Source organism: Ambystoma mexicanum, chromosome 10, assembly GCF_040938575.1.
Source record: "Ambystoma mexicanum isolate Mex_15411 chromosome 10, UKY_AmexF1_1, whole genome shotgun sequence".
NCBI lineage: Eukaryota > Metazoa > Chordata > Amphibia > Caudata > Ambystomatidae > Ambystoma > Ambystoma mexicanum.
In genome coordinates this window covers 1,477,925,271-1,477,948,836 of record NC_090932.1, presented here as the reverse complement: position 1 = coordinate 1,477,948,836, position 23,566 = coordinate 1,477,925,271, and the positions used below count along the sequence as shown (strand labels likewise).

Genomic DNA, 23,566 nt, shown 5'->3' with positions numbered 1-23,566 from the left:
GACATCTCTACGTCTATTCGGTATTGTGGCTGGTATCTATTTGATTTCATTCTATTTTTATTTTCTTATTTTTATTTATTTATTTTTTTGATTTGTATCTTTATTCTTATCTTTCTTAATTTTCGTTTGCCAGTGAGGGCTGCGCTCAGGAATGACCATTCCACCCTATCGAACGCTTTTTAGGTGTCGCTTGAGATGAGGCATGGGTCTATATCATCCTCGCTCAAACCGGCTATAAGGTCTAGAGTTTTACGGATTTTATCTGAGCCTTGCCTACCCTGGACATATCCTGTCTAATCATTATGTATGAGCTTCAGCAGAATACCGTCTAGGCGGTTTGCTAGGATACTCGTGTATATCTTTGCATCCACATTGATTAGAGAAATTGGGCAGTATGAAGCGCATTCCGCTTTGTCTTTCCATTCTTTCGGTATGACTATTGTTCTGGCCTGAGTGAAGGGTCTTGGTGCCTCTCCTGTTGCCAGTATGTTGATATATAGTTAACTAAAAATGGGGCTAGGGATTGACCATACGTTTTGTAAAAGGCTGGAGTATAGCCATCTTGGCCAGGTGCTGACCCAGCTATGAGCTTGGACATTTCTGGCAAGACCTCTATTTTGTTAGTTGCCGCATTCAGGGTTTCACAATCTTCAGGGGTGGTTGACCTGAGCGGAATATCTGCTAAGTATTGATGTGTGCTTGTGGGGTCGTCTCGACTTTGTGATGTATATGGTGTGGTGTAAAACTCTGCAAAGCGCTGCGATATCTAGAGGGGAGATTATTGGGGGGTCCTTGCTGAGATCTTAATCTCTAACAGTGCTCTGTCTGCTCTTTTCTCTCAGTTTAGCCACCCACATAGAGTGAGCTTGGACTCCTTTTTAATATTTTTGCTACAGATAGCGAAGCTGGGTCAAGACTTTCCCGCTCTCTATTTCGCCTAGTTCTTTCCTGAGCTGTTCTATTTCTTTGACCTTTGCTTCAGGCGGGTCCACATGTTTATGCAGCAAGGCCTCCTTGCTCCTGATTTCCTGTTTTAGTTTAGATTTGTAAAGTACAGATCCTTTTTTGGCTGTCCCTTCTGCTATGAGGCCACATCTCCAGGGTGCCTTTGCTGCTTCCCAAACTATATTGAGTGCTGTTTCCCCCGAATCGTTGATCACGAAAACGTCACCTTTTTGCTCCTGCAGCTGTACACAGAAGAGCGTATCTCGGCTGAGGGTGTCATTACATATCCACCTTTGGGATAGTGGCTCGGTTAGGCCGAGGTCAAAGGTGAACACTACCATGTCTGCGTCTGAAGAGGCGATTTTGTATGCGTGTATAGCTTTGATAACAATATAATCTATGCAGGAATATGTCTTGTGTGGTGGCGAGTAAAATGTGTACGCTTTGACAGAAGGATGGCAATGTCACCATGCGTTAACTAGGTGTACTTCTTCGAACAGGTCCTTCAGATCACGTTTATGGTGGATGTGAGGAAGCTCAGCATCTGTGCGCTGTGACCACCAGTCTATTGAGGGATCTGCCATCATGTTGAAATTTCCCCTGCATATTAGTAGCCCTCCACCCCATTCCCCCAGGAAGTTTAAAACCAATCTGAAAAAGGAGAGTTGGTGTTGATAAGGCGCTCATACTGAAACAAGGGTGACCCTTTTGCAGCCAATTGAGCCCTTGACTGCTACATTTCTACCTTCCTCGTGCCTAAATATGCTAGTGATTGTGAGACAGAGGGATGCTTTGTACAAGTTGTTTACCCCCCCATTTTTTACTGAGTTAGCACGGACAGCCCCACTCCCCAAGGTATTTTCTTTTGATCAGTTGTTCATTCCCCTGTTTAAATGAGGTTTCCTATACGAATAAGACATAGAGTTTCGCAAGTTTAAACTCTCTCGTTAACATTGAAGGTTTTTGAATTGAGTTCCGTCCTTTAACATTCAGTGGGCCACATTTAACCAGCTTGCTAACTGACACCTCTTTTTGAGGATACACTTTTGATTATAACTGATCCTGGGGTCCAATGGCCCAATCTGTCTTCTGGGGTGTAGCCACTGCCTAGCATGAAATGTGTTACATTTTGAATACACGCTTCCTTGAAAGTATGCCTTCTTGCATTTTTGCTTGTACCATTTCTTAAACTGCCCACAACCCTCACTGCTCCATTCACCCTCCCCAATCCCCAAAAAAAGAAAAAGGGCAACCGGAACATTGTTTTTAAAAAAAAAAAAAACTGAGATACGCCCTAAAAAAGTTAGGGCCGCTATTTGGTAGTTCCTTGTCCCTCCGGGTCCTCTGATTCCATGTTCTTGCTTTGGCAGGTGCGGTAAGTCCTTTGGGCATTGATCCCTTGTGATTTGGCAGAGCTTGCTTGGGTGTTTTTTCATTCTGCGCTTGTCATCCGGTGCCTAGCCATGGTTTAGTCAGGAAGAAAGACTGGTAAGTGCATCACCTCTGTGCCGGCGGCCTATGGCTGAACAGATGTTAAATTTCTTTCACTCTATATGGTCAGGTTACGTTCGTCATGGGGTATTGAATCTTCAGTATTTCCTTGATCCCCCTGCCTTCCCTCTTTTTGGTAGGCGTTCGGCTCGCAGGCCTCTTTGGTCTGTGCCTCTCATTTTTTCACCAAAAGTAGTGCTTCTTTCCTCTCCTTGTAGTCTCTGAAGGACCCCCGCTGCCTCCTCGCCACTCCTGACTCTGTATTCATCTTCCCTATGTTCAAAGTTCAGCGAGAGGGGGAATCCCCAACAATATCTGATTCCCTGGTCCTAGAGCCATTTTAGCTGAGTCCAGTTCCTCATTTTTTGGAGTGTAGTTAACGACAAAGTCCTGATTGATGCGTACACTTGAGCCCTCACATTCGATTTTATTTGGCTTTTCGCTTTGTCGATACTGTCAGCTTTCTGCCTGTAGTGGTGGCATTTCACAATCACTGACCTCGGGCCTTTGCAGGCGGTAGGCCATCTCCTCTGTGCATCCTGTCGAACTCAATGGCTGGTGTTGGAGGGGCTTCAAAGAGGGACTCAACAAGGGCTTTGATTTTCCTTTTCAAGGCTTGAGGAATTTCTCTCTGGGACTTTTTAAATCCAAGTATCCTGATGTTCGTGCTTTGCTCTCTATTTTCTAGGTCGTCAACTTTCGCAGCTATGTCTACTTCTTGCTGCTCCAGGTCTAGGAATCGGCTTTCAATCTTCATGTCTGCTCTGCTGCCAACTGTTGACTGTTGATAGTTTTCGACTGCCTCGACTCTATCCTCTAACTTGGTTACTCTAGTCTGTACGGCTATTATGGATGCTGCTACGCTTGCCTTCATCGCTTGCCTTCATTGACCTAATCTCTTCAAGCAGTAGTCTAACGGCTGCCTTCATTGAGGACTTGTGGTCTTCGCCCAGTATTACGTTGCAGACTGCTGGAGTGGGCTTCCCCAATGTGGTAGGGCTGCGGCAGAACAGTTGTAGCAGTTTTTGTGGTGGGATCTAGTTCGGTCTGAGTGGTGAAGTCGCGCGCTAAAAGCTCTTTCTCCCCTCGTCCACTGAAGTAGTGTGGAGCAGACATGGAGCTGGCCACTTCTCCTTGAGTTGGGCTTTTGTAGTTGGTCTGCTGCTCTAAGAATCAGTCACGTGTCGAGTGGCTTTATGTGTGGGACAGTGTTCTTGCTCTGTGTCAGCGCATTTTATGAGGGTCTCCTGTTCTGGCATTAATTTGCTGTGTGTTGGCCCATCAACTTCAATGGGGATGGTCCTTGCTTTAATGCGCCACCTGCGCACCATACAGCTTGTCCACAATGTGTTTGCTCGCTTTAATTCTGTGAAGATGCACTGTACTTTTCGTGCTTAACTGTTCTGCTTTTGTAAGCGTGCAACGTTTATATATTTTCCCTCTAGAAAAGTTCTTTGCCAGTTGCATGTTTTTGTATCCTGCTGTGCAGCAATGAGGGGGCTGCGGAAGCGCTAAATACCTTAGTTTCAACGTCAGTTGTAAATCACGGCCAGGGCTGAGGCTCTGCTACGCCGCCTATTGCGGCAGCTTTTCCCCACGTTTACTTCGTCGATGCTGAAGATTCCCCACCAGACCCGCGCCCTGCTTTCACGCTGAGCGTGGCTGTCCCCGGCAGGGCTGCGCTGGGCTGACGGGCCGCTTTGCTGCTGCTGTGCCCGTTGTCTTGGCTGCTTAGCACTGCCTTGCACCGCACACCCCCGGTGCTCTACTTTGGACCTTGTGTGTCTTGGGGCTTCCAGCACTCTCCGGTGCCTTCAGCCTAGTTCACTGGCCGTTCATAACGCAGCCTGCTTTTCTTATATCCCAGACGGCCAAGGAGAGCTATATCAGGCAGCCATCTTGCCTGTGCCACTTAGCGGTCGTGTTTTTATTTTTTAATTCTTTTATTAAAATATATTTTAATACATTTTTAAAAGAGGTAACTTGGAAACAATTATAAGTAATAAGAATGAAAGTGATGTATGTAGAATGAAACAGCATGGCTAAACACTTTGTTCTTAAAACTCATAATGTACCCCTCCAAATTGCTACCCGATGCCGAATCACCTTCCCAGAAAGTGGGCATCAGTTGCCCACAATAAGCTGCAAAAAAACAGACCGATATGGGGATAACCCTCTTCTCTGCAAAGGCCCCTTTCGGTAAAAGCTGCTCAAATGCTGCGAACAGTGAGATACATCTTATACATTCTATGTATAAGCTGGCAGATAGGTCATCCTAATGACTCCAAATTCCACTACTGACATTTGGTAGGACCTCTCTGGGTTGTTAGTTATGGTCAATTGGAGAGCTGGGATGCCAAACTGGGCCAGATCCAGAGAATCATCCATAGGTGCTTCTATGATTGTGGTTATAATACGAGAAGCTCCATCCCACAGTTTCTTTACTGCTGGACAGTTCCATATCACATTACAGCCCCTCCAGCAGGTATTTCTTCAGAGCAGAGTAGTGTAACAGGAAGGAGAGCTAATATTATTGATGCATGATGAGAAGAGTATCTTTAAAGTAAAAATGCATCTTTGAATTGGCATGAATTACTACGTGCAAAGGACATTAGATACCAGTTTTAGAGTTACAAAATATGACTTTCTATTATTTTATAATGTGCAGTAGGGGGGTACATTAGGTAATATGTAAAAGTTTCACCTGCTAATTCGTATTGTTCACCTGACCTAACTAGCGAATAATGTCAATTTCATCCTTTGTATTGTTGCTCAATTTTCAGGTAACCTATTTGCTGACAAATGTTGTTTTGCTTTTATAGATTGACTTGGTTGATTGGGTCGACAATATGTGGCCACGGCATTTGAAGGAGAAGCAATCAGACTCTACTAATGCAATTTCCGAAATGAAATATCCTAAAGTTAAAAAGTAAGTTGACATATCCTCCTTCTCATAAAGTCATATCTTTATATGTCATTTTCACCTGACAAAAGACTCCTAATCCATATATGACCAGGTAAAAAGGGGGTGCCTAAGCACTCAAATGGACCATCAGGTATGCTACAGTATATGGTCTAGAGCTTCAGAATCATTGGCATGTATTGAAACAAAAGAAAGCATCTACACATTGTGTTGCCGTTGGGAGGCCACTCCTACAAGGCTGTCTAAGATGTTTCCAAATATACTCTTTTTGTTGGAGATGCTCCCCTGCTCATGGTTATTCCGTATCTGGAGGGGGTTTTGTATGATAAAGCCATTTTAGAAAGAGTGTCTATCCCACATTAAAAAGAATAGGCATAGAACTTTCCCTGGACCTCCAGACGGTTCTCCTCTATAACAAGGCACCAGATGGAACATCCCAATTTACAAGCCACAGTTCTAAATGAATCACTCCTCTTCTGGTTCAGCTTGCATACCCATAGTCCACCATTGGAAAACCCCTAAAGTATCCAACATACAGTATTTGTGTTCAAGAATCTAAACTACTTCCTCCATTGTGACAGGGTGACCGCTACCAGTAACCATGCTGATTCCCAAAGTAATTCCAAGGGTGTTTATTGGGATTTTACAGATAGTTTAGGCCAGGGATTCTCTGGGAAAACGTTGCGGCCTACTCGGGTCTTAAGGGAAGTTGGCACTAGGGACGTCCCACTCTATCTGATTCACACCGGTTTAGCCCTGCCTAGCCTAGGCATCCTTAACGGGGATGCTGGTATCTTGCCAGTCGGGAGACCTATCAGTTTGATGTTCTTTCTGGTTGTACTAGTGGTTTCCCTAAGTGATGGCTAACTGACTCCCCAGGGGGCCTTCTAGTCTTTTCCTGACCTAGCCTGCTTAGTATTCTAGGAAGTTAGGGATGGTACCTTATTTCACCCGGTGTCACTCTCATCTCTTAGACACATTCTTACCTGTCCCTTAACTACAGTGGCTTTAACATTTTCATCTCCCGCCGCACTACTGTTCCTCTGATCTCTCACTCCGCCTTTCCATTTCCACCCTTTGATGTGACTTCTCTTACTCCTCAACTCCTTCCTTACTTACTGTCGCTACCTGCTGTTAACTCTGTTGTTATCCTTTCCTCCTTCCTCCCAATCTACTTCCTTGACTCTTGCAATTATTCTGTGATAATCCCCTCTCCGCTCCTACCACTGCTCCTATTCTCCCACTCCCTGTCGCCCTTCCTACTTGCTTTCGCCACTGCTGTCCCTGTTCTGCTATTCCTTTCACCCATTACTACTGTTGACATTCTACTCTTCTTTTCACTCAGTCCCGCTGTGAGAAACCAGAAGGTGCCTTACCCGCGGATCTCTCTCTCAGGTGGCCAGGGCACAGCCATCGCCTTTGGATCCAGATCCTGAGGGTGGACCAGTGCGGGAGGATCACCTGGGTGAGGGATCTTCGGGGAGTAGGAGTGGGACACCCGATGGCGAGACGCAGTATCCCTCCCCTGTAACACCTTTACCCCATCCTACCAGGTAGGATACATGGGAACTTTAACCCCACCCCCTTTCCCTTCACAAACACTTCCACACGAACAGACCGCTCTGGGAGAAAACAGACTCACACCCGAGCAGTGTACCTGACATGTCCCGCTACCATGGTCAGGCGAAGTCAGGCAATTAATGACAATCACTCACACCTGACTTCCATTAAACTTCCCCCACACATATAAAAGCAGAGCACGAGAGTACAATCTGAGCGAGGCAAAGCACACAAAGGAGTATCAGTTTCAAGAAGCCAGCTGAACGAGGGGAGAAAGATGGCAAACCAAGAAGGATTCGCAAGGAGGGAAATACCCTTGACCTTTCCGACAGGAAAACGTTACTTTCAAGAACCTTGTAGATCAGAAAAGGTAAGGCCAAGAAACCAGGCTAAAGAATCCTGCATTGTGTGTCCTTAGCAGTGGGGCTGCCGGGCAGAGGTGCCTGGATTCCAAGCAACACGTTCCGAGGACCAATGAGAGCGGGGTGGGCGGGTCTGGGGGTGCGGGCAAACCTGGAAGAGGGTGCGGGGTGGCAGCAGGCTATGGGGGGTGGGTGGTGTCCCTAATAGCATATCTGTGGTGTAATTGCATTTAGAAAGTCCACCTAGTAGCATAGCTGTGGTGTAGTCGCATTTAGAAAGCGTCCCTAATAGCATATCTGTGGCGTAATTGCATTTAGGAAGTCCACCTGTTAGCATATATGTAGTGTAGTTGCATTTAGAAAGCCCACCTAGTAGCATATCTGTGGTGTAGTTGCATTTAGAAAGTGTCGCTAATAGCATATCTGTGGTGTAGTTGCATTTAGAAAGTGTCCCTAATAGCATATCTGGGTGTAATTGCATTTAGAAAGTCCATCTAGTAGCATATCTGTGGTGTAGTGGCATTTAGAAAAGTTTCCCTAATAGCATATCTGTGGAGTAATTGCATTTGAAAGTCCACCTAGTAGCATTTCTGTGGTGTAGTTGCATTTAGAAAGTGTCCCTAATAGCATATCTGTGGTGTAATCGCATTTAGAAAGTCCACCTAGTAGCATATCGGCGGTGAAGTTGCATTTAGAAAGTGTCCCCAATAGCATATCTGCGGTTTAGTTGCATTTAGAAAGTCACCCTAATAGCATATCCGTGATGAAACTGCATTTAGAAAAGTGTCCCTAATAGCATATCTGTGGTGTAATTGCATTTAGAAGGTGTGCCGAATAGCATACCTGAGGTGAAATTGCATTTAGAAAGTCCACCTAATAGCATTTCTGTGCTGTAGTTGCATTTAGAAAGTGTGCCGAATAGCATATTCTGTGGACTAGTTGTAATTAGAAATTCTACCTCATAGCCTATCTGTGGTGTAGTTGCATTTAGAAAGTAAACCTGGTTCTCTGACGACTTCGCCCCTAACGCCAGTGAAGCCTTCCCCCCAGACTACTCCCTCATCCCACTGAACCGTCCCTCTAGAGGAGGAGGAATAGCAATCGCTTTCAAGTCTCACTTCCACGCCTCTATCATCGACAACCAGCCATCCATTCCTTCCTGAGAATCAGGGGAGTTGCTAGGTATGGAAAAGTCCCGGGGCTACGCTGATGTCGGAACTGTTGGGACTCGGGGCTAGCTAGTCTTTTGGCTGGAGCTCCTGAGATTCTATCCGGGGCTACAACCAAAAGATCAGGGGCTATAGCCCCCTTACCCCCCCTAGCAACGCCCCTGCCGCGAATCACTCCTCGTAAAACTATCCCTTCCCCCTTCGTTCTCCCACACCTTCCTAATCATCTACAGACCCCCTGGCTACGATAGACAATTCTCAAACAACCTCTGCGACTCTATTGCCACCCTCCAACTAAACCATCCCACGCTCACCCTTCTAGGAGTTTTCAACATATGGCTTGTCATCCCCACCAACCCTATGACCCACTCTCTGGGTGACGGCCTAGACGTGATTAACCTCCATGCCCACATAAACAGGCCGACTCACTATAAAGGACACACACTTGATGCCATATTCAGCTCCCTCAACCTGATACATGTAAACCCCCCCTACCCCTATCATCTGGTCTGATCACTTTGTTTCTTTCGCCATTCGCTCACCCAACCAGCTCCCCTTACCCAAACCAGAACCTCTGAATCTACGCAAATGCTGGAAGAAACTAAAAATCCTTCCGGACCTAGCCAGTGCACTCCTTCAGTCTCCCCCCTAACACCTAACCTCCGACGCCTTTGACTCATGGCTCAACACCTCACTAATCCAGCTCACCCCCTCTTGCAAACCATCAACTCGCCATGGCCTTTTTCCTAGATGGTTCACACCAGAACTGAAGACCACTAAACAACTATAAAAATCCCTAGAACATAAATGGCGGAAAGACAAAACAGCCCTGAGCAGATCCACCTTGGCCCAACACCATCGCCATTAGAAGGCAGAAATCCAGAAAGCTAAAAAAGCCCATCACAACTCCTGTATCCTAAACTGTAAAAACCCCAGCAAAGAACTTCACAAAATCATACAAAATCATCGCCGAATTCACCAAACCATCATGTACCACCACCCTTCCCACCCCCCTCACAATCACTGTGCGACTCACTCTCTCTCCATTTTTACACCACAGCTTTCAAAAGAACAAACTCTCTAACCAATAAACTAGCTCTCTTACACCCACCACGCAATCCACCCACCCTACCAGCCAGCCCACTGCCTGCGACCGCTACTCAACCGACTTTCGACTCCTTCAGTCTAATATCAACTGACCAATTTCTCAAACTCCTTTCTGCCCGCAAACCTTCCGGCTCCCCGCTGGACCCCTGCCCAGCCACAACCCTCAAAGAAATGTTCGCATCTACCTGCGCATGAGAACACGCAGGAACCATCATAAATGACACCCTCTCCTCGGGAATTTTTCCCGACGCGTTCAAAACTGTTCATGTCAAGCCTCTTCTAAAAAAACCTTCCCTCGACCCTCTCGAGCCCAAAAACTACCGCCCCATCTCAAACACCAGGTTCCTTGCCAAACTCATTGACCAAACCGCCTACTCCCAACTAAATGCCTTTGTCGAAACCAACAATCTTCTTGACCCTGCTCAATTGGGTTTCAGAGCCCGACACGGAACCAAATCTACCCTAATCTCAATCTGGGATGACCTTAAAAACACTGCAGATTCTGCGAGATGCGCTGCACTAATCCTTCTTGACCTATCCACCGCCTTCTACACAATCAACCACTCAATCCTCCTTGACCGTCTCCACTCCCTGGGAATCCATGGAAACGCTCTCAAATGGATAGCATTCTTCCACAATAATAGGTACCAAATAACCCTACTCTCTGCCTATGCTTCCCACGCCCGACCAGTCAACACTGGAGTTCCACAAGGAGCATGCCTATCAGCCCTCCTGTTTAACTTCTATATGGCCACCCTCCCATGAATAATCCGCTTGCGTAATATCCTGTGCTACAACTAATCCTAAAACTCCTGAAGTCAAATGCCAACTGCAAACCCAACCTCGCTTCCTGCCTCCTCGACATAGATCACTGGATGACCACAAATCACCTCTTGGTAAACCCCTCCAAAACTGAAATCATGGTATGTGGCAACACCTAACTTCTTCCGCACTCGCTACCCTGGCCATCTGCCATGGGCAATTCGCTGACACCCTCTAATTCAGTAAAAAACCTTGGATGCACCCTAGACTCAGACCTGACCCTCTCGTTCCAAGTCAACAACGTCTCTAAGTCCTGCCACTACCACCTCAAAACTCTTAGGTGCATTTTTCCATACCTCTCCTTTCCCAACAGACTCTCTGCGGTCCAATTGATTGTTATGTCAAGACTGGACTATGCTAACCCCCACTACCTCGGAGTTCACGCGTACCAACTGACTAAACTACAAAGAGCACAAAACGCCGCAGCCAAACTGCTACTAGCACTTGGCCCAAGAGATCACATCTTACCAGCCCTCAAAACTCTGCACTGGCTTCCGGTTGCCCGAAGGGTGACCTTCAAAACCTTATGCATCTCTCACAGAGCAATGCATAAAACTGGATCTCAATATCTTCAAGACAAACTAAAACCCTACCATCCTCCACATACTCTAAGATAAAGCTCTGCCGGCCTCCTAGTCATACCAAAAACCAACTCAATCAGGTTAGGTGGATCATCATTCTCAACCCTGGCCCCCACTCTGTGGAACGCAATTCCACCCCACATCCGACTCACCGAGGACCTCATGTCTTTCCGCAAACTACTGAAAACTTCACCTAAAATTGACTTAACTCAAACTGGATAACAGCAATTCAATGACCTTAGCCCATCTGCTATATCATAAATAACAATCCAGCTTCATGAGCCGAGCGAGAAATCGAAAACTAATACACGCTAATGATAAATTAAAATGGACAAACTGAATAGAACGATTGAAGTTGATGAAAGTAGTGAAGTGAATGAAAGGAATACATTGTATGAAAGCAGTGAAGTGGTTGAAATTAAGGAAATGGATAAAATAAATGAAATGGACGAGAGGAATGAAGTGGACAAGAGGAACAAAGTGGACAAGAGGATGGAAAGGATAAGTACTTGATACAGATGTGAGTGCACGGAATAGATAGAATGCATGGAACGGATAGATGGCATGGAATGACAGAGTGCATGGGATGAACGGAACAAATGGAATAGATGAATCAAGTGCTTGAGATGGATATAGTGCATGGGACGGATGGAGTGCGTGCAACAAATGATGTGGGTGGAGCGGGTGAAGAGTATGGAGCGGGTGAAGAGTGTGGGGGAACGGACGAAGAGTGTGTGTGTGGGGAGCGGACGAAGAGTGTGTGTGTGGGGAGCGGACGAAGAGTGTGTGTGAGAAGCGGACAAAGAGTGTGTGTGTGTGGAGCTGATGAAGAGTGTGTGTAGCGGACGAAGCCAATAGAACAGTTGAAATTGGACGAACGGATGAAGTGGTTGGAACGAATGAAGTGGGTGGAACGGATGGAATGCGTGGAACGGATGGAATGCATGGAACGGTTGGAGTGCATGGAATACATGGAGTAATCACAATGAATGGCGCAGACTCAACGGATGGAGTAGACTCAAAGGTACACGCGGTGAAACAGATCGAGTGATGGAAAGCATAGAGGAATCGAACGGACAGAACAGTGGGAACGAATGGAACGAACGGAACGGCTTCAACGGATGGAACAGATGGAGTGCATGGAACGGATGGCGTGCCTGGAATGATGGGAACAAATGGAGTGGATAGAATGGAAACGGATGAATGGAGTGGATAGAATGGAACGGATGAATGGAGTGGATAGAACGGATGGAGCAGATAGAACAGATGGAGTAGATGTTATGGATAGAACTGATGGAGTGCATAAAATGGAGGGAAATCATGGAACGGATAAAGTGCATGGAAATGACGAGTAGATAGAACCTATGGAGTGCATATGACAGATGAAGTGCATGGGACGGATCTAATACATGCAACGGTTAGAGTGGATGGAACTAATGGAGTCTATGGAACGGATGGAGTGGATTAAACGGTTGGCGTGTGTGGAACGGAAGGAGTGTGTGGAACAGGTGGAACTGATGTGGTGGATGGAACGGATGGAGTGGATGGAACGGATGGAGTGGATGGAACGGATGGAGTGGATGGAACGGATGGGGTGGATGGAACGGATGGGGTGGATGGAACGGATGGAGTGGATGGAACGGATGGAGTGGATGGAACCGATGGAATGGATGGAACCGATGGAGTGAATAGAATGGAATGACAGATAAACCAAATAAAGAAGCAGGCGGAATGTGTGAACAGACGAAGCCGACTGAACAGACTGAGTGAATAAAACAGATTGAATACATGGCTCAGATTTGCGCTCGATCTCAAGCACCTACTGAAAACCACCATATCGCAACACCATGCTTACTCTCTTCTATACACCACCACTCAACTAGAACACAGCGATACTATGACACATTCGGTAGAGCTGTTCCCATACCAACACCTGCCACATACTCCCCATCATCCTAACTAGACACAGCTGGCTGCACACCTGCCAGCCTAGGCGTTCTCCTCAGGCCTAACGCAGCCAGAATCGGTCTGGGTAACACCCTGCCAGAACGAACACATACTCCTGATCTCCCAACCACCACACCTATCGATAAGAAGCAGCTATCATACGAATGCCATACCTGCTGCACACATATTTGGTGCTCACACGCACCTAATGACTTTCTTTCTCTCTCTACTGACTTGAACTATGGTTCCCGAGGGCGTTCAACCTACCAGCGCCTGAGACCATACCAATGTATCATAAGGCGCTATATAAATTCAAAGTAACATAACATAACATACTGTAGATTCTCCTCCGGGTCACATAAATATATCAACATATCATCTGCATACATTGATACAATATGTTTGACCCCGTTTATGTCTATTCCTATATTGCTGTATTCCTGTTTCAGGTATGCTGCTATAGGTTCCACTGCAATTATGTACAGCATTGGGGACAGTGGACAACCCTGCCTAGTGCCCTTCTGCAGTGCCCATCTATCTGAGTAAGTAGCTCCTGTCCTGACCCTTGCCATTGGTTTAGTGTAAATTAATCTTACCCACTTCATGTAATGTGGGCCAAATCCCATTTTGGTCATTGTAGCATGGGTGGAATCAAATGCTTTGGTCGCATCTAACAATGCCACCGCACAACATTCCTGTCTGTCTTTAGTGCTATTTATTACGTGCTGTAGCCTTTTTAAATTCCAGGTTATATTCCTAGCAGGGACAAACCCTGTCTGGTCCGGGTGAATTTACCTGTTTTTATCACTTTTCATAGTCTGTCTGCTAGCACTGCCGTAATGATCTTGCTATCCTGGTTAAGTAATGACAGGGGTCTATAAGATCCACAGTCTGTGGCACTTTTGTTTGCTTTTAGTAGTGGGATTATTAAGGCCTCTCTCATGCTCTCTGGAAGGAGCCCTGTCTCATAAGCCTCATTAAATACCTTTGCCAGGACTGGCGCCAGGATACTAGCATATTCTTTATAATATTCTCCTGTTAAGCCGTCCGTCCCTGGGGTTTTACCGAGGGAAGGGACCTTATCCTAGCCAGCACTTCTTTCGCAGTTATAGGTTTCTATAACATCCCCTTCTGTTCATCGTCTAGATTTGGCAAGCGCATTACATCCAGTGCATCAAGGAGTGCCTCTTCTCTGTCTGATTGAGTGTCTTTATACAGCTCTTCGCAGTACTCCTGTAATGCTAAGTTAACCCCTGCCTGCATGTGCTCTACCTTGCCTTCTGTTGTTTGTATAGAGTATATTGGGACTCTTTTGTTATTGCTTCTGTACAACCATGCTAACATTTTACCCGGTTTAACTGAAACAGTCAAATGTCTTATTCCAAGTGATCTTCCCCACCACTGTTACTCCTCTCCAACTCCGCAATTTTTGATTCTGTTTCCTCTGTGTCAGTAGTAATGGCTTTTCTAACTCCCCCTGTGTTGGCTATAATTTCCCTCCTAATCACTACCTTATATTATTCCCATACTGTACCCATTTGTTTAACACTTCCTTCATTGACCTCCATAAACTCTATCGTGCGTTTTCTGACCTGCTCTTTAAATGCAGTATCTAAAAGTGCTTCGCTCCTGAGTCTCCAGTTGGGTATAGGAGGTTTTGGAGCAGCTATCACCCCTTTGAGTAAGAGTGGGGCGTGGTCCGAGGGAACTCTGGGTAAGTATTTTGTCTCTACAAACTCTGCTATATGTTCCCTAAACATGAACACGTAATCCAATCTGGTATATACTTTGTGTGGGGGTGAGTAATGGGAGTAGTCCCTGTCGTCTTTATGACTAGTCCTCCATATATCCGCTAATTGAAATTGAGACAGGAGTGTGTTCAAGACTTTGGCTGGAGGGGCCGGTCTTCTAAACTTGTGGTCAGATCTGTCTATTGTGAGTTTCAGGGTACAATTAAAATCTCCTCCCTATATTATGAACCCATTCCTATACAGGCCTAGCCTTGTGTAAAGTGACTTGAAGAAAATTGTGGCATCAAGATTGGGCGCATAGGTGTTAACTATGTGCACTTCCCTGTTTTCCAGCAAACCGCGTAGAATGACCATTCTTCCCTCATCGTCTGTTTTAGTGTGTAGAACTTTGAAGGGGATTGAGGAGGCTATCCACGTGAGAACCCCCCGTGATTATACTGAATAATTCAAGCCCAGAACTACCCCACCCCATTTTTCAGCTACTTTGTTCTGTTTCTGTTCGCTCAGATGAGTCTTTTGTAACAGGGCAATGCCTACTTTGTCTTCTCAGGTATGTGATCACCCTCTGTCTTTGCCATAGTTGTTCAGACCCCGAATATTCCAGGTCATTACCGTTATGTCCCCAACCATTGCATATATGACCTCTCAAGTTTAATAGGAGCTGTAGACCAATTTGGGGCATTGGCTCTTGCTGATTGCGTACTACATATGTACCTGTCAGACCCCCCCTCCCATTAATGAACACCTCGCATCCCAAAACATGTAACAAAACTTCCCTTAACTTAAACTGTCCAGCGATGCATCACATACTTAGGGCCTCATCACGAGTTGGGTGGTAACGCCAGCGCTATTACCGCCGTAACCCCCTGGGCTATTGGCGTCGGATCATGGGTTTGGCAGAACAGTTAGTGCCCATTACGCATTGGGCCCATTTGGGAATTCCTCATTCCCCATTGGGCCCAATGGGGAAAATTCGCGCTATTGCCGCCGGCGGATTTCCCGCCGGCAGTAATAGTGCAGAAAATCAGCAAATTTGCTGCAGATTTCCCCCCAGCTGAGAGCTGGGGGGAAATCCACCAAGGCCATGATCTGGTGGACCCTTAAATGCAGCAATAATAGCGCTACCGCCGCATTTAAGGGTTACCGCCAGACTCGTGATGAGGCCCTGAGACTTTCCCCGCTTCTGCTCCTCGAAATCCTGCCGATTGGCAGGGCTCTTGGTGCCCAACGGATGGGTACAACACTGTACCCTCAAAAAGGAGTGTGGGGTAATAGCGGGACCGTCTTAGATGTGTCCTTCCTGCAAGACTTTTGTGTCCAATCTGTGTTGCTCCTGTAGTAAGCTGTTACTTAGTGCTGCAGGGTTGAAGCTCCTATCTGTGTCACGCTCTTACCTAGACCGTTCTTCCTAGCTGGACCTACGTCTCCATATATAGCCACAGAAGATCCTTCAAGCTCATTTGTGCAATTAGGTTTCTATTGCTGTTATCTGAACACTGTCCATCCAGTCTTGTGCTTCCGTTGGTGTGTCAAAGAACAAGGCCTTTCCATTGTGTAGGATCTTCAGTCTGGCTGGATAGATCAACATGTATTTGAGTCTTTCCTTCATTGTAATGAATTGTGCCTGTCTTTTCTGTGTCTGTAAGGTATAGTTCAGGAAAAACACCAGCCTGGCTGAGGACCTTTGTATGTTGCCGCCATTCCTGGAGAAGGCTAGGATCTTCTCCCTGTCCTTGTAATTGTGGACTTTTGCTATGATGGACCTGGGTGATGCCCCTGGTGGAGGTCTTCTTACTAGGGAGCGGTGTGCCCATTCTATGGTGAACCCCTGTGTTAGATTCTCTGGGCCTAGCTGCTGTAGAAGTAGATTCTCTATGTAATTGGTGGGATCCGACCCCTCTGGCAGGCCGACAATCCTGATGGTATTGCGTCTTGCTCTACCCTCAGCTTCTTCAGCTCTTTCCTCTAGTAGTTTGACATTTTGCTGCAGTACATTCACTTCTGTGGACAATTGCACTATCTCCGTGGTATTGTCCTGAACCCGAGTCTCCAATTTGCTTGTGCTTTTGGCCAGGCCACGCACTTCTTGCCTCAATAAGCCAACGTCTATCATGACTTCATCTATTTTCGCTTCTAAGGTGGCATTTAGAATCTGTTGGCTTCTGTGATTAGCAGCTTCTCTCTGATCCTTTTTGTCTTGCATCACCACTTTTTCCTTTATCCTCCTCCAGGCTCTCTTGGCTCTTAGCATAGGACTCCATGGTTTGTTGTTTGCTTTTGGCTTTGTTGTGTTTGGCTGCCATTGGTGCAGTAGGTTCCTATTCCCAACTCACTGCCCCTTATGCGCCCTGGATCCTTCCTACTGCGCAGTGGACTTTGATCTTGTTTGCGTGCCTGTTTAGTTCATATTTGGCATCCGGACCACTTTCCATTGCTTTTTCCTTTGTGTCAACCACTTCCTGGTCTGTCTTACTTCAGGCATTACCAGTTCCTGTTTTAATCTTTAGCTGCCAATATTACAGCCGTAGCATGTAGCATGGGCCGCTCTTTTGCGAACTTGTTTAAGTGAACGTTAGTTTATCTGGGTGCTTTTGGCAGCCTGGTCAAGGGGGAAGGTTACCGTCCACCACTACACCCCCCAGCGGAACTTGGTGTGCCTCCTTTCACGTGCTCCCGGTCTCTGTTTGGCGCTTCGGCGCTGAGGGCTGATGACAGTGGGTCTGCGCTATAATGTGCAGTCCTAAGAAAGGAGAGGGATGCACGCTCTTCAGGCAGTAGTGGAACGGTGAGGAGTTTGTTTGGGTGCAGTGTGTGTTTTCCATAAGCAACATGCACTTACTTGTTGCCAGGTGTTTAGCACGCAGTTTTGTAGTCTTCCCGAGACCGCCTCTACAGCGATATGGCCATGGAATTTCTCTCTGCTCAGCTTGCAAATTCCATTGCCAGCTAATGTTTATTGGGCTCTTTTGTCGACTGTTATTGTTCGTGGTAACTTGTTACTGTACTGCCAGTCTTCTCTCAGAGAGCATGCTATGGCTTTTAAGCTATTGGGACTTCTGAACGGGACATGGCACTGCTTGATGTTCTTGCTCGTGTGTTTTCCTTACACGTTCTGTGATGCCGCAGGGAGTGCCTTAAAATTCAGAGCCAGCCCTGCGCATATCAACAGGGCCAAAGTCCTGCCAACAAAGCCGCCAACTATCAGAAGGGCAGGGTTGTCTGGGGCCACCCCCACTCCTTACGGTCGGTGAGTGCTGTCCCCTCTGGCCCGGTGTCTCTGCTTCCTACTGCGTTGTTGGTCCCCTGGTTCAGGAAACCGCTGACTGGCACTCCGACAGTATTTCTCCACCTCTTCGATCCACTCAGGGCTCCTCACCAGACCTCTCCAGCAACTGAGTTCATCTCTTGCACGGATCAGCTTCTTCTTGGACTGGTCCAGCCACAGCTGCGTGTTCTCTTCGCCTCGTTGAGGTGCCGTCTCCAAGGCTTACCATCTGCGACCCTGGTCGGGGGACACAGAGCTTCAGCGATACTGCCTCTTCGCCGGATCTGCTGCAGCGGAACAGCACTTCCCAACGGTGCTGTTAATGTACCGTGCAGGGCTCAGCACACTAGCGTTTACAGCGTGATCCTGCGGCACCTCCGACTCACGCACCACTGGCCGCCATTTTTTCAGGGTAGGAGTCGGCAGACAATGTTCCGCTCCATTTGTCTCGCTTTCATGGCCAATTATTCTCCCTTTCTGACTGCCGCAGGCCTCCCACGTTTCTTTTTGTTAGTTTAAAGACAACTCTAACGCAGATCATTTATTGGATCTTCAGGAGCTCACAACGGGCATGTCTGCTTTACATGGCGGTTGGCCACGCCCCGATTGGGGAACAGTGTTATTGTAAAAAGGGGGTTGAGTCGTAAAATGAGAAGAACAGAAAGGGTAGGGTTTGTGAGATGGACAAAAATAACTAGGATGGAGGACAGAACATAGGGGATTTTGGGAACGGTAGTGTTCGGGAAATGATAATCAGAAGAACGGGGCTTGTAGTGTTTGCTGGGTGAATGGGAATGGCTGGGATCAGAAAATGAACAAAGGGGATTGTGGGAATCGTGGTGTTTTGTCAAGATAAGCTGAGGATTTGGAAAAGAATAATCGGAAGGATGTGGAGAGGAATGATGGACAGTGGTCTGAAGGGGAGGAAAACACCAGCAGCCACGCGAAATGCAGCAAAGTGCTGGCGACTTCAGTTAGCTGCAGTTGAAGGCAGTAATCTTCCCTTTTGCTTGTGGGAACTCCTCGAGGTAGCATTTATTTTGGTTCTATGTGAATTGATCTTTTTTTAAGGTATATATGGGGTTTTGGGCGGGTTTGGGTTGGGTGGGAGGTTGCGGGGGGTATCCTCCCGCATATATGTTACAATTGACCTTCACAATTCGGTCAATTGTGAAAAGGTCAATTGTCATTTGAACAGTTGTAATACGAACAATTTGTATACAACCTTTTTTAAAGGTCTCAAGAGAAAAAGACCGATTTACTTTGACCGATTTTCTTTTGATCGGAAAACCACCATTGTAAAGGTCTTTTTCTCCCGAGACATTTAAAATGCACTTTCCCCCCTTTTTTCATATTTGAGGGGTTTCAATCCCCGAACCCCCATTGTATTCCCCCAACCCCTCACACTCTCCCACAGGATTTCAGCCCCCTCCCCCAACCCCCATCCTCGGGATTTCAGTCCCAATCTCCTCCTCTCCCCCACCCCATAAACCAAAACGCATACATACTCACAACTGTGAGAAACCTGAAGGTGTCTCACCCGCTCGTCCCGGGTATCTGTCACCCAGGTAGCCAGGACACAATCACTTTTGGGGGAGGATCACCTGGGTGAGGGGTCTTCAGTGTAGTGGGAGTGGGACACCGGATGGGGAGACGCAGTATCCCCTTCCCTGTAACACCTTTATCCCATCCTACCAGGTAGGATACTTAGAAACACAACCCCTCCCTGTCCCCCCCTTCCCAACACGAACACTTTCTCACGGACAGCTCGCTGTGAGAGAAAATGGACTAACTCCCGAGCCGTATACCTGACATGTCCTAATACAATGGTCAGGCAGGGTCAAGCAATTACTGACCATTACATACACCTGACTTCCATCACACTTCCCCCACACGGATAAAAGGCGGAGCACAAGAGCACACTCTGAGCAAGGCAAAGCACACAAGGAAGCAGCAGTTCCAAGATGGCAGTTTAATACAAGGTGAAAGACGGCAAGATCGAAGAGGATTGCAAGGAGGAAAGTGCCCTTGAACTTTTCAACGAAAGACTGTTACTTTTGAGAATAGAAAACGTGAAACCGGGAATCGAGGCAGAAGAATCCTGCATTGTGGTCAAGGCAGAGAGAATCGCTTGCTGCCGTGGTACTGTCCTTGGCTCCTACACCAAAGCAGCGCCAATGAAGTCCGTACAGCCGGTGAGTTGGGGGACTGATACCAAACCGCTCTGTGTTGAAGCCTAGGTTGCAAGCTGCAACATTGTATAGTAAAAGCGTAAGCAAACATTGTATGAAGCATATGTGGGAATCGACGCAAGCAAAATTGAACAACAGATGAGTGATTGAACTTTGAAGCCAAGATACGATACCTTAGAGTGGTCCGGCACAACGTGTGTGCTCATTCGGAAGTATCTGTGAGGTATCCGACTGAAAGGTGGCAAAAGCAAAACAGCGAAAAGGAATTTTGAAATTGAAGTGGTCCTGCAATGGATCAAGCAATACCCTGCGCACATTTGAAAGTCTTCAATGTTAATAGCTTTGTAAGTAAATGACGTTGGTCCGAGCTCTTGCAGAGGGAGATCAGCTGAGAGCTTTTGATTAAAACAAATTGTGTTAAAAAGTTAAGTGGGTTGAGCCTGGCGGAGGGAGACTAATTGAATAGTGTGTTAAAAAGGATCTGAGCCCGGCTGAGGGTGATCCGGGTGATCAGTGAAACACGCAAGAAATTGGATAAGTAGAACTCCTACGAACATTGTGTTAAAGTAGATCTGAGCCTGGCAGAGAGCGGTCCGAGGTGAATCTTTAATATCCTACGGGCATTGTTAGGGGGATCCGAGGTGGATAGTAAATCGCCTGAGAAATTGAGTACTTGTGAAACCCTAAGAGAAAAAGAACATATTGTTTGTTTGTGGCATCAGGCCCTCTGAAAGAAGAGACTTTGAAAGGCAAAGAGACTTGGGCACGAAGGCCCTGATCCTAATGACTGAACTGTATACTCATGCTAGAGTAGCCAGAGACTGTGCTAAGCTCGAGTGTACCGCCTTGTCCGATGCTGAAAACGTGGGTAAGGGCGGCCAACAGCCTGAAAATCCTGACATAGCAATTTGTCAGTACTCACTCAGTATCCCAGATGACGAAGCAGCTTGATCCCTGCAAGCCAGGTAAGCGTAGAACCTGCGCTAGTCCTAGCCCAGGTCTCCTCTCATGAGGGAGATCATCCTTTAGATTCGCCCTTTCGCTGATTCCAAACTGACCAGTCAAAAGGGGAACTCACATGAAAGAGCGGGAGCAAAGACACTGCTGTAACCCAGCTGCAAAGGAAACAAACAATGATTAGACCAAAAGATCATTTTTTCTGGGTAAACACAACAGATAAAAGTATTAAAAGACCAACCTACGCAATGTAGTTCGATCTTGAATCAACCCGTGGGCAAGAGATGCTGGGACTTCAACCCGATCCACCCTCACTAGTATAGGAGACAAGGAAGGAATTGGCTTGCTTTAGTACTAGTGGCTATTTATGGTCAAAATGCAGAGGAACTATAGTCAATCTATCTTACCAGTGTTGGAAAGTAGTATGGACCAAAGTGGACAGTTGTATGGCTAAGGAGTTCAATCCAGGCAGAACCAAAGGAATAGGAAGGAAAAGTTAGTATAGGAACTGGAACCGAGCGACATAAGGGACGCACTAGGTACGGGTTAGTGCACTGTAATAATGTTCCTGCAAGGCATCCAGATAGTGCACAATGTTGTTCTGTGGAGATATGGTGTAGGTACTTGGAGGAAATGATCCAAAATCCTAGCGGAGGAACAAATATCCAGGTAACAACGGGATTAGCTCTCGCTAAAGGCAGTTAACAGTGGAGGAGTGAAAGTAATGTGAGGATAACACCCTGTCAAGAATGATTCAGCGGAACGTGATTTCGCTGATATGGGTATGGAAAGACCAACCCAAACACAGGAAATACAAAGCGCAACTGGTAACAAAACAAGATTGATACCATGTTGTTAGCAGTCATCCGTGCAGCAAAAGGAAGTCCATTCAGGCAGGCAAAGTTTGTCGTTGTGCGGTCGTCAGAGGTCCAAAATCGGCAGGCAAAGGCAGGTCAGGAAAACATAGCAGGAATATCAAAAACGCACTGTTTCCCACACTACTTGTATTTAGAGATAAGGATTGGCAATAGGTTTATTAGTATAGGCCCTTTTATTTTGTTTATTTTGACAAGAGACCACTAGGACTGCGTTATTATTATGTGATGGTCGTAGCTTGCCTGTCTTACCTTCCTTACATGTGGTGTCAAGAATGGGATGTGATTCAATTGATAAAAAATGAGAATCCATGCTGGCAATCGTTGTACCACCAGAAGGGGAACATAGAATCATTGAGCTCCTTGGCTCTGACCATGCATCCACTCTTAAAGAGGTTTTGCTCTCTCAGCTGCACATCCCAGCTGGTCAACAAAATTTGTTTTTTAAAACCCAGTTGTTATTACCCTCCCACGACTTTGAAACTCTATCCGAAAGAGTCAAAACTTGCTTCTTTTCCCATTTTGAAAAAAACACAGACGCATCCCTTACCCCCCAAAAGAAATGGCCGATCTATCAGCTGGAAGAGCCCAGTTGGCTATCCACCAAATTCAGGCTGAAGCTAGGCTTCAAGAAAACTTGATGAAATTGATCGAGTTACAAGCAAGACCCCTGGTACCGCAAGGGATACTTCAACCATACCTACAGAGCGAAGATCTAGGGAACTTCTTTCTGAATTTTGAATGATTAGCCGAGCAATTTGGGTGGGAAGAAAATCATTTTTTTTTTAAATTTAGGACCCCTTTTGAAAGGTAAGCTACAGACTGCCTACCAGCAACTTAATCTTGCACAGGGAGCCACCTTTATATCCACAAAGAAGGACTGTTCAAAAGAGTAGGCCAAACTATAACTTCTATCGGCAAAGATTAGGGCCCATTAGATTAAATCCTGAAGAAACCCCTCTTGAAATGGGCGAATTAATTAAAAATACAATTGTTCTTTGGATTAATAACAAAACAATGGAAGAAGTGGTAGAAATGATTACTTTAGAACAATTCACCAAATCTTTACCCCCTTTTTACAAAATGCAGTATTACAACTAAATCGACCTACCCTAGCCATGGCCATTGAGACTGGCCAAAACCACCCGGATGTAGCCAAACACTTCCACTCGGTACAGCGAGGTGAGGAACGGAAAGATCATAAACCTACTCATGGACCCCAACCCCAGGTAGTAAATAAGGGAGGAGGATCATATAAAATCAAGGAATGGATATGTAGGAAAGAATAGAAGTTAAAAGACCTGACCCTCGAAGTACAGAGGATAGTAAAAGTGAGGAACCTAAAAGAAGCAGACCACTCCCTCCTATCTACCTTTCATGTAGAGAAACTGGTCATTTGGCCAGACACTGCCCATAAAAGAAGAACCTATCGAAATAGGCTGTCTGAAAGGGGAAGCATGGGAAGAACCCAAAGAACATCTGGAAACCTTTAGCATATGTTTGTATCAGTCCTCTGCTGACTTCACATATGAAAAGGTCTGGAAATGGGAAACAAGTGAAAGTGTTCATTGACTCAGGTAGCAAGCAAACCGCCATATGGCAGATTTGGTCACAACGGA

The 23,566-nt window shown here is 46.3% G+C and overlaps 1 protein-coding gene across 8 annotated transcripts in view; it reads left to right on the top strand.

The window, feature by feature from the left end:
* Positions 1-23,566, top strand: part of KDM2B (lysine demethylase 2B) — a 1,898,564-nt gene that overhangs the window by 543,294 nt on the left and 1,331,704 nt on the right. For all 8 annotated transcript variants that reach the window (XM_069619581.1, XM_069619583.1, XM_069619582.1 and 5 more), the window contains exon 6: positions 5,259-5,365. In XM_069619581.1, coding sequence (XP_069475682.1) covers positions 5,259-5,365 — 107 coding nt within the window. The remainder of the gene's footprint in view (positions 1-5,258; positions 5,366-23,566) is intronic.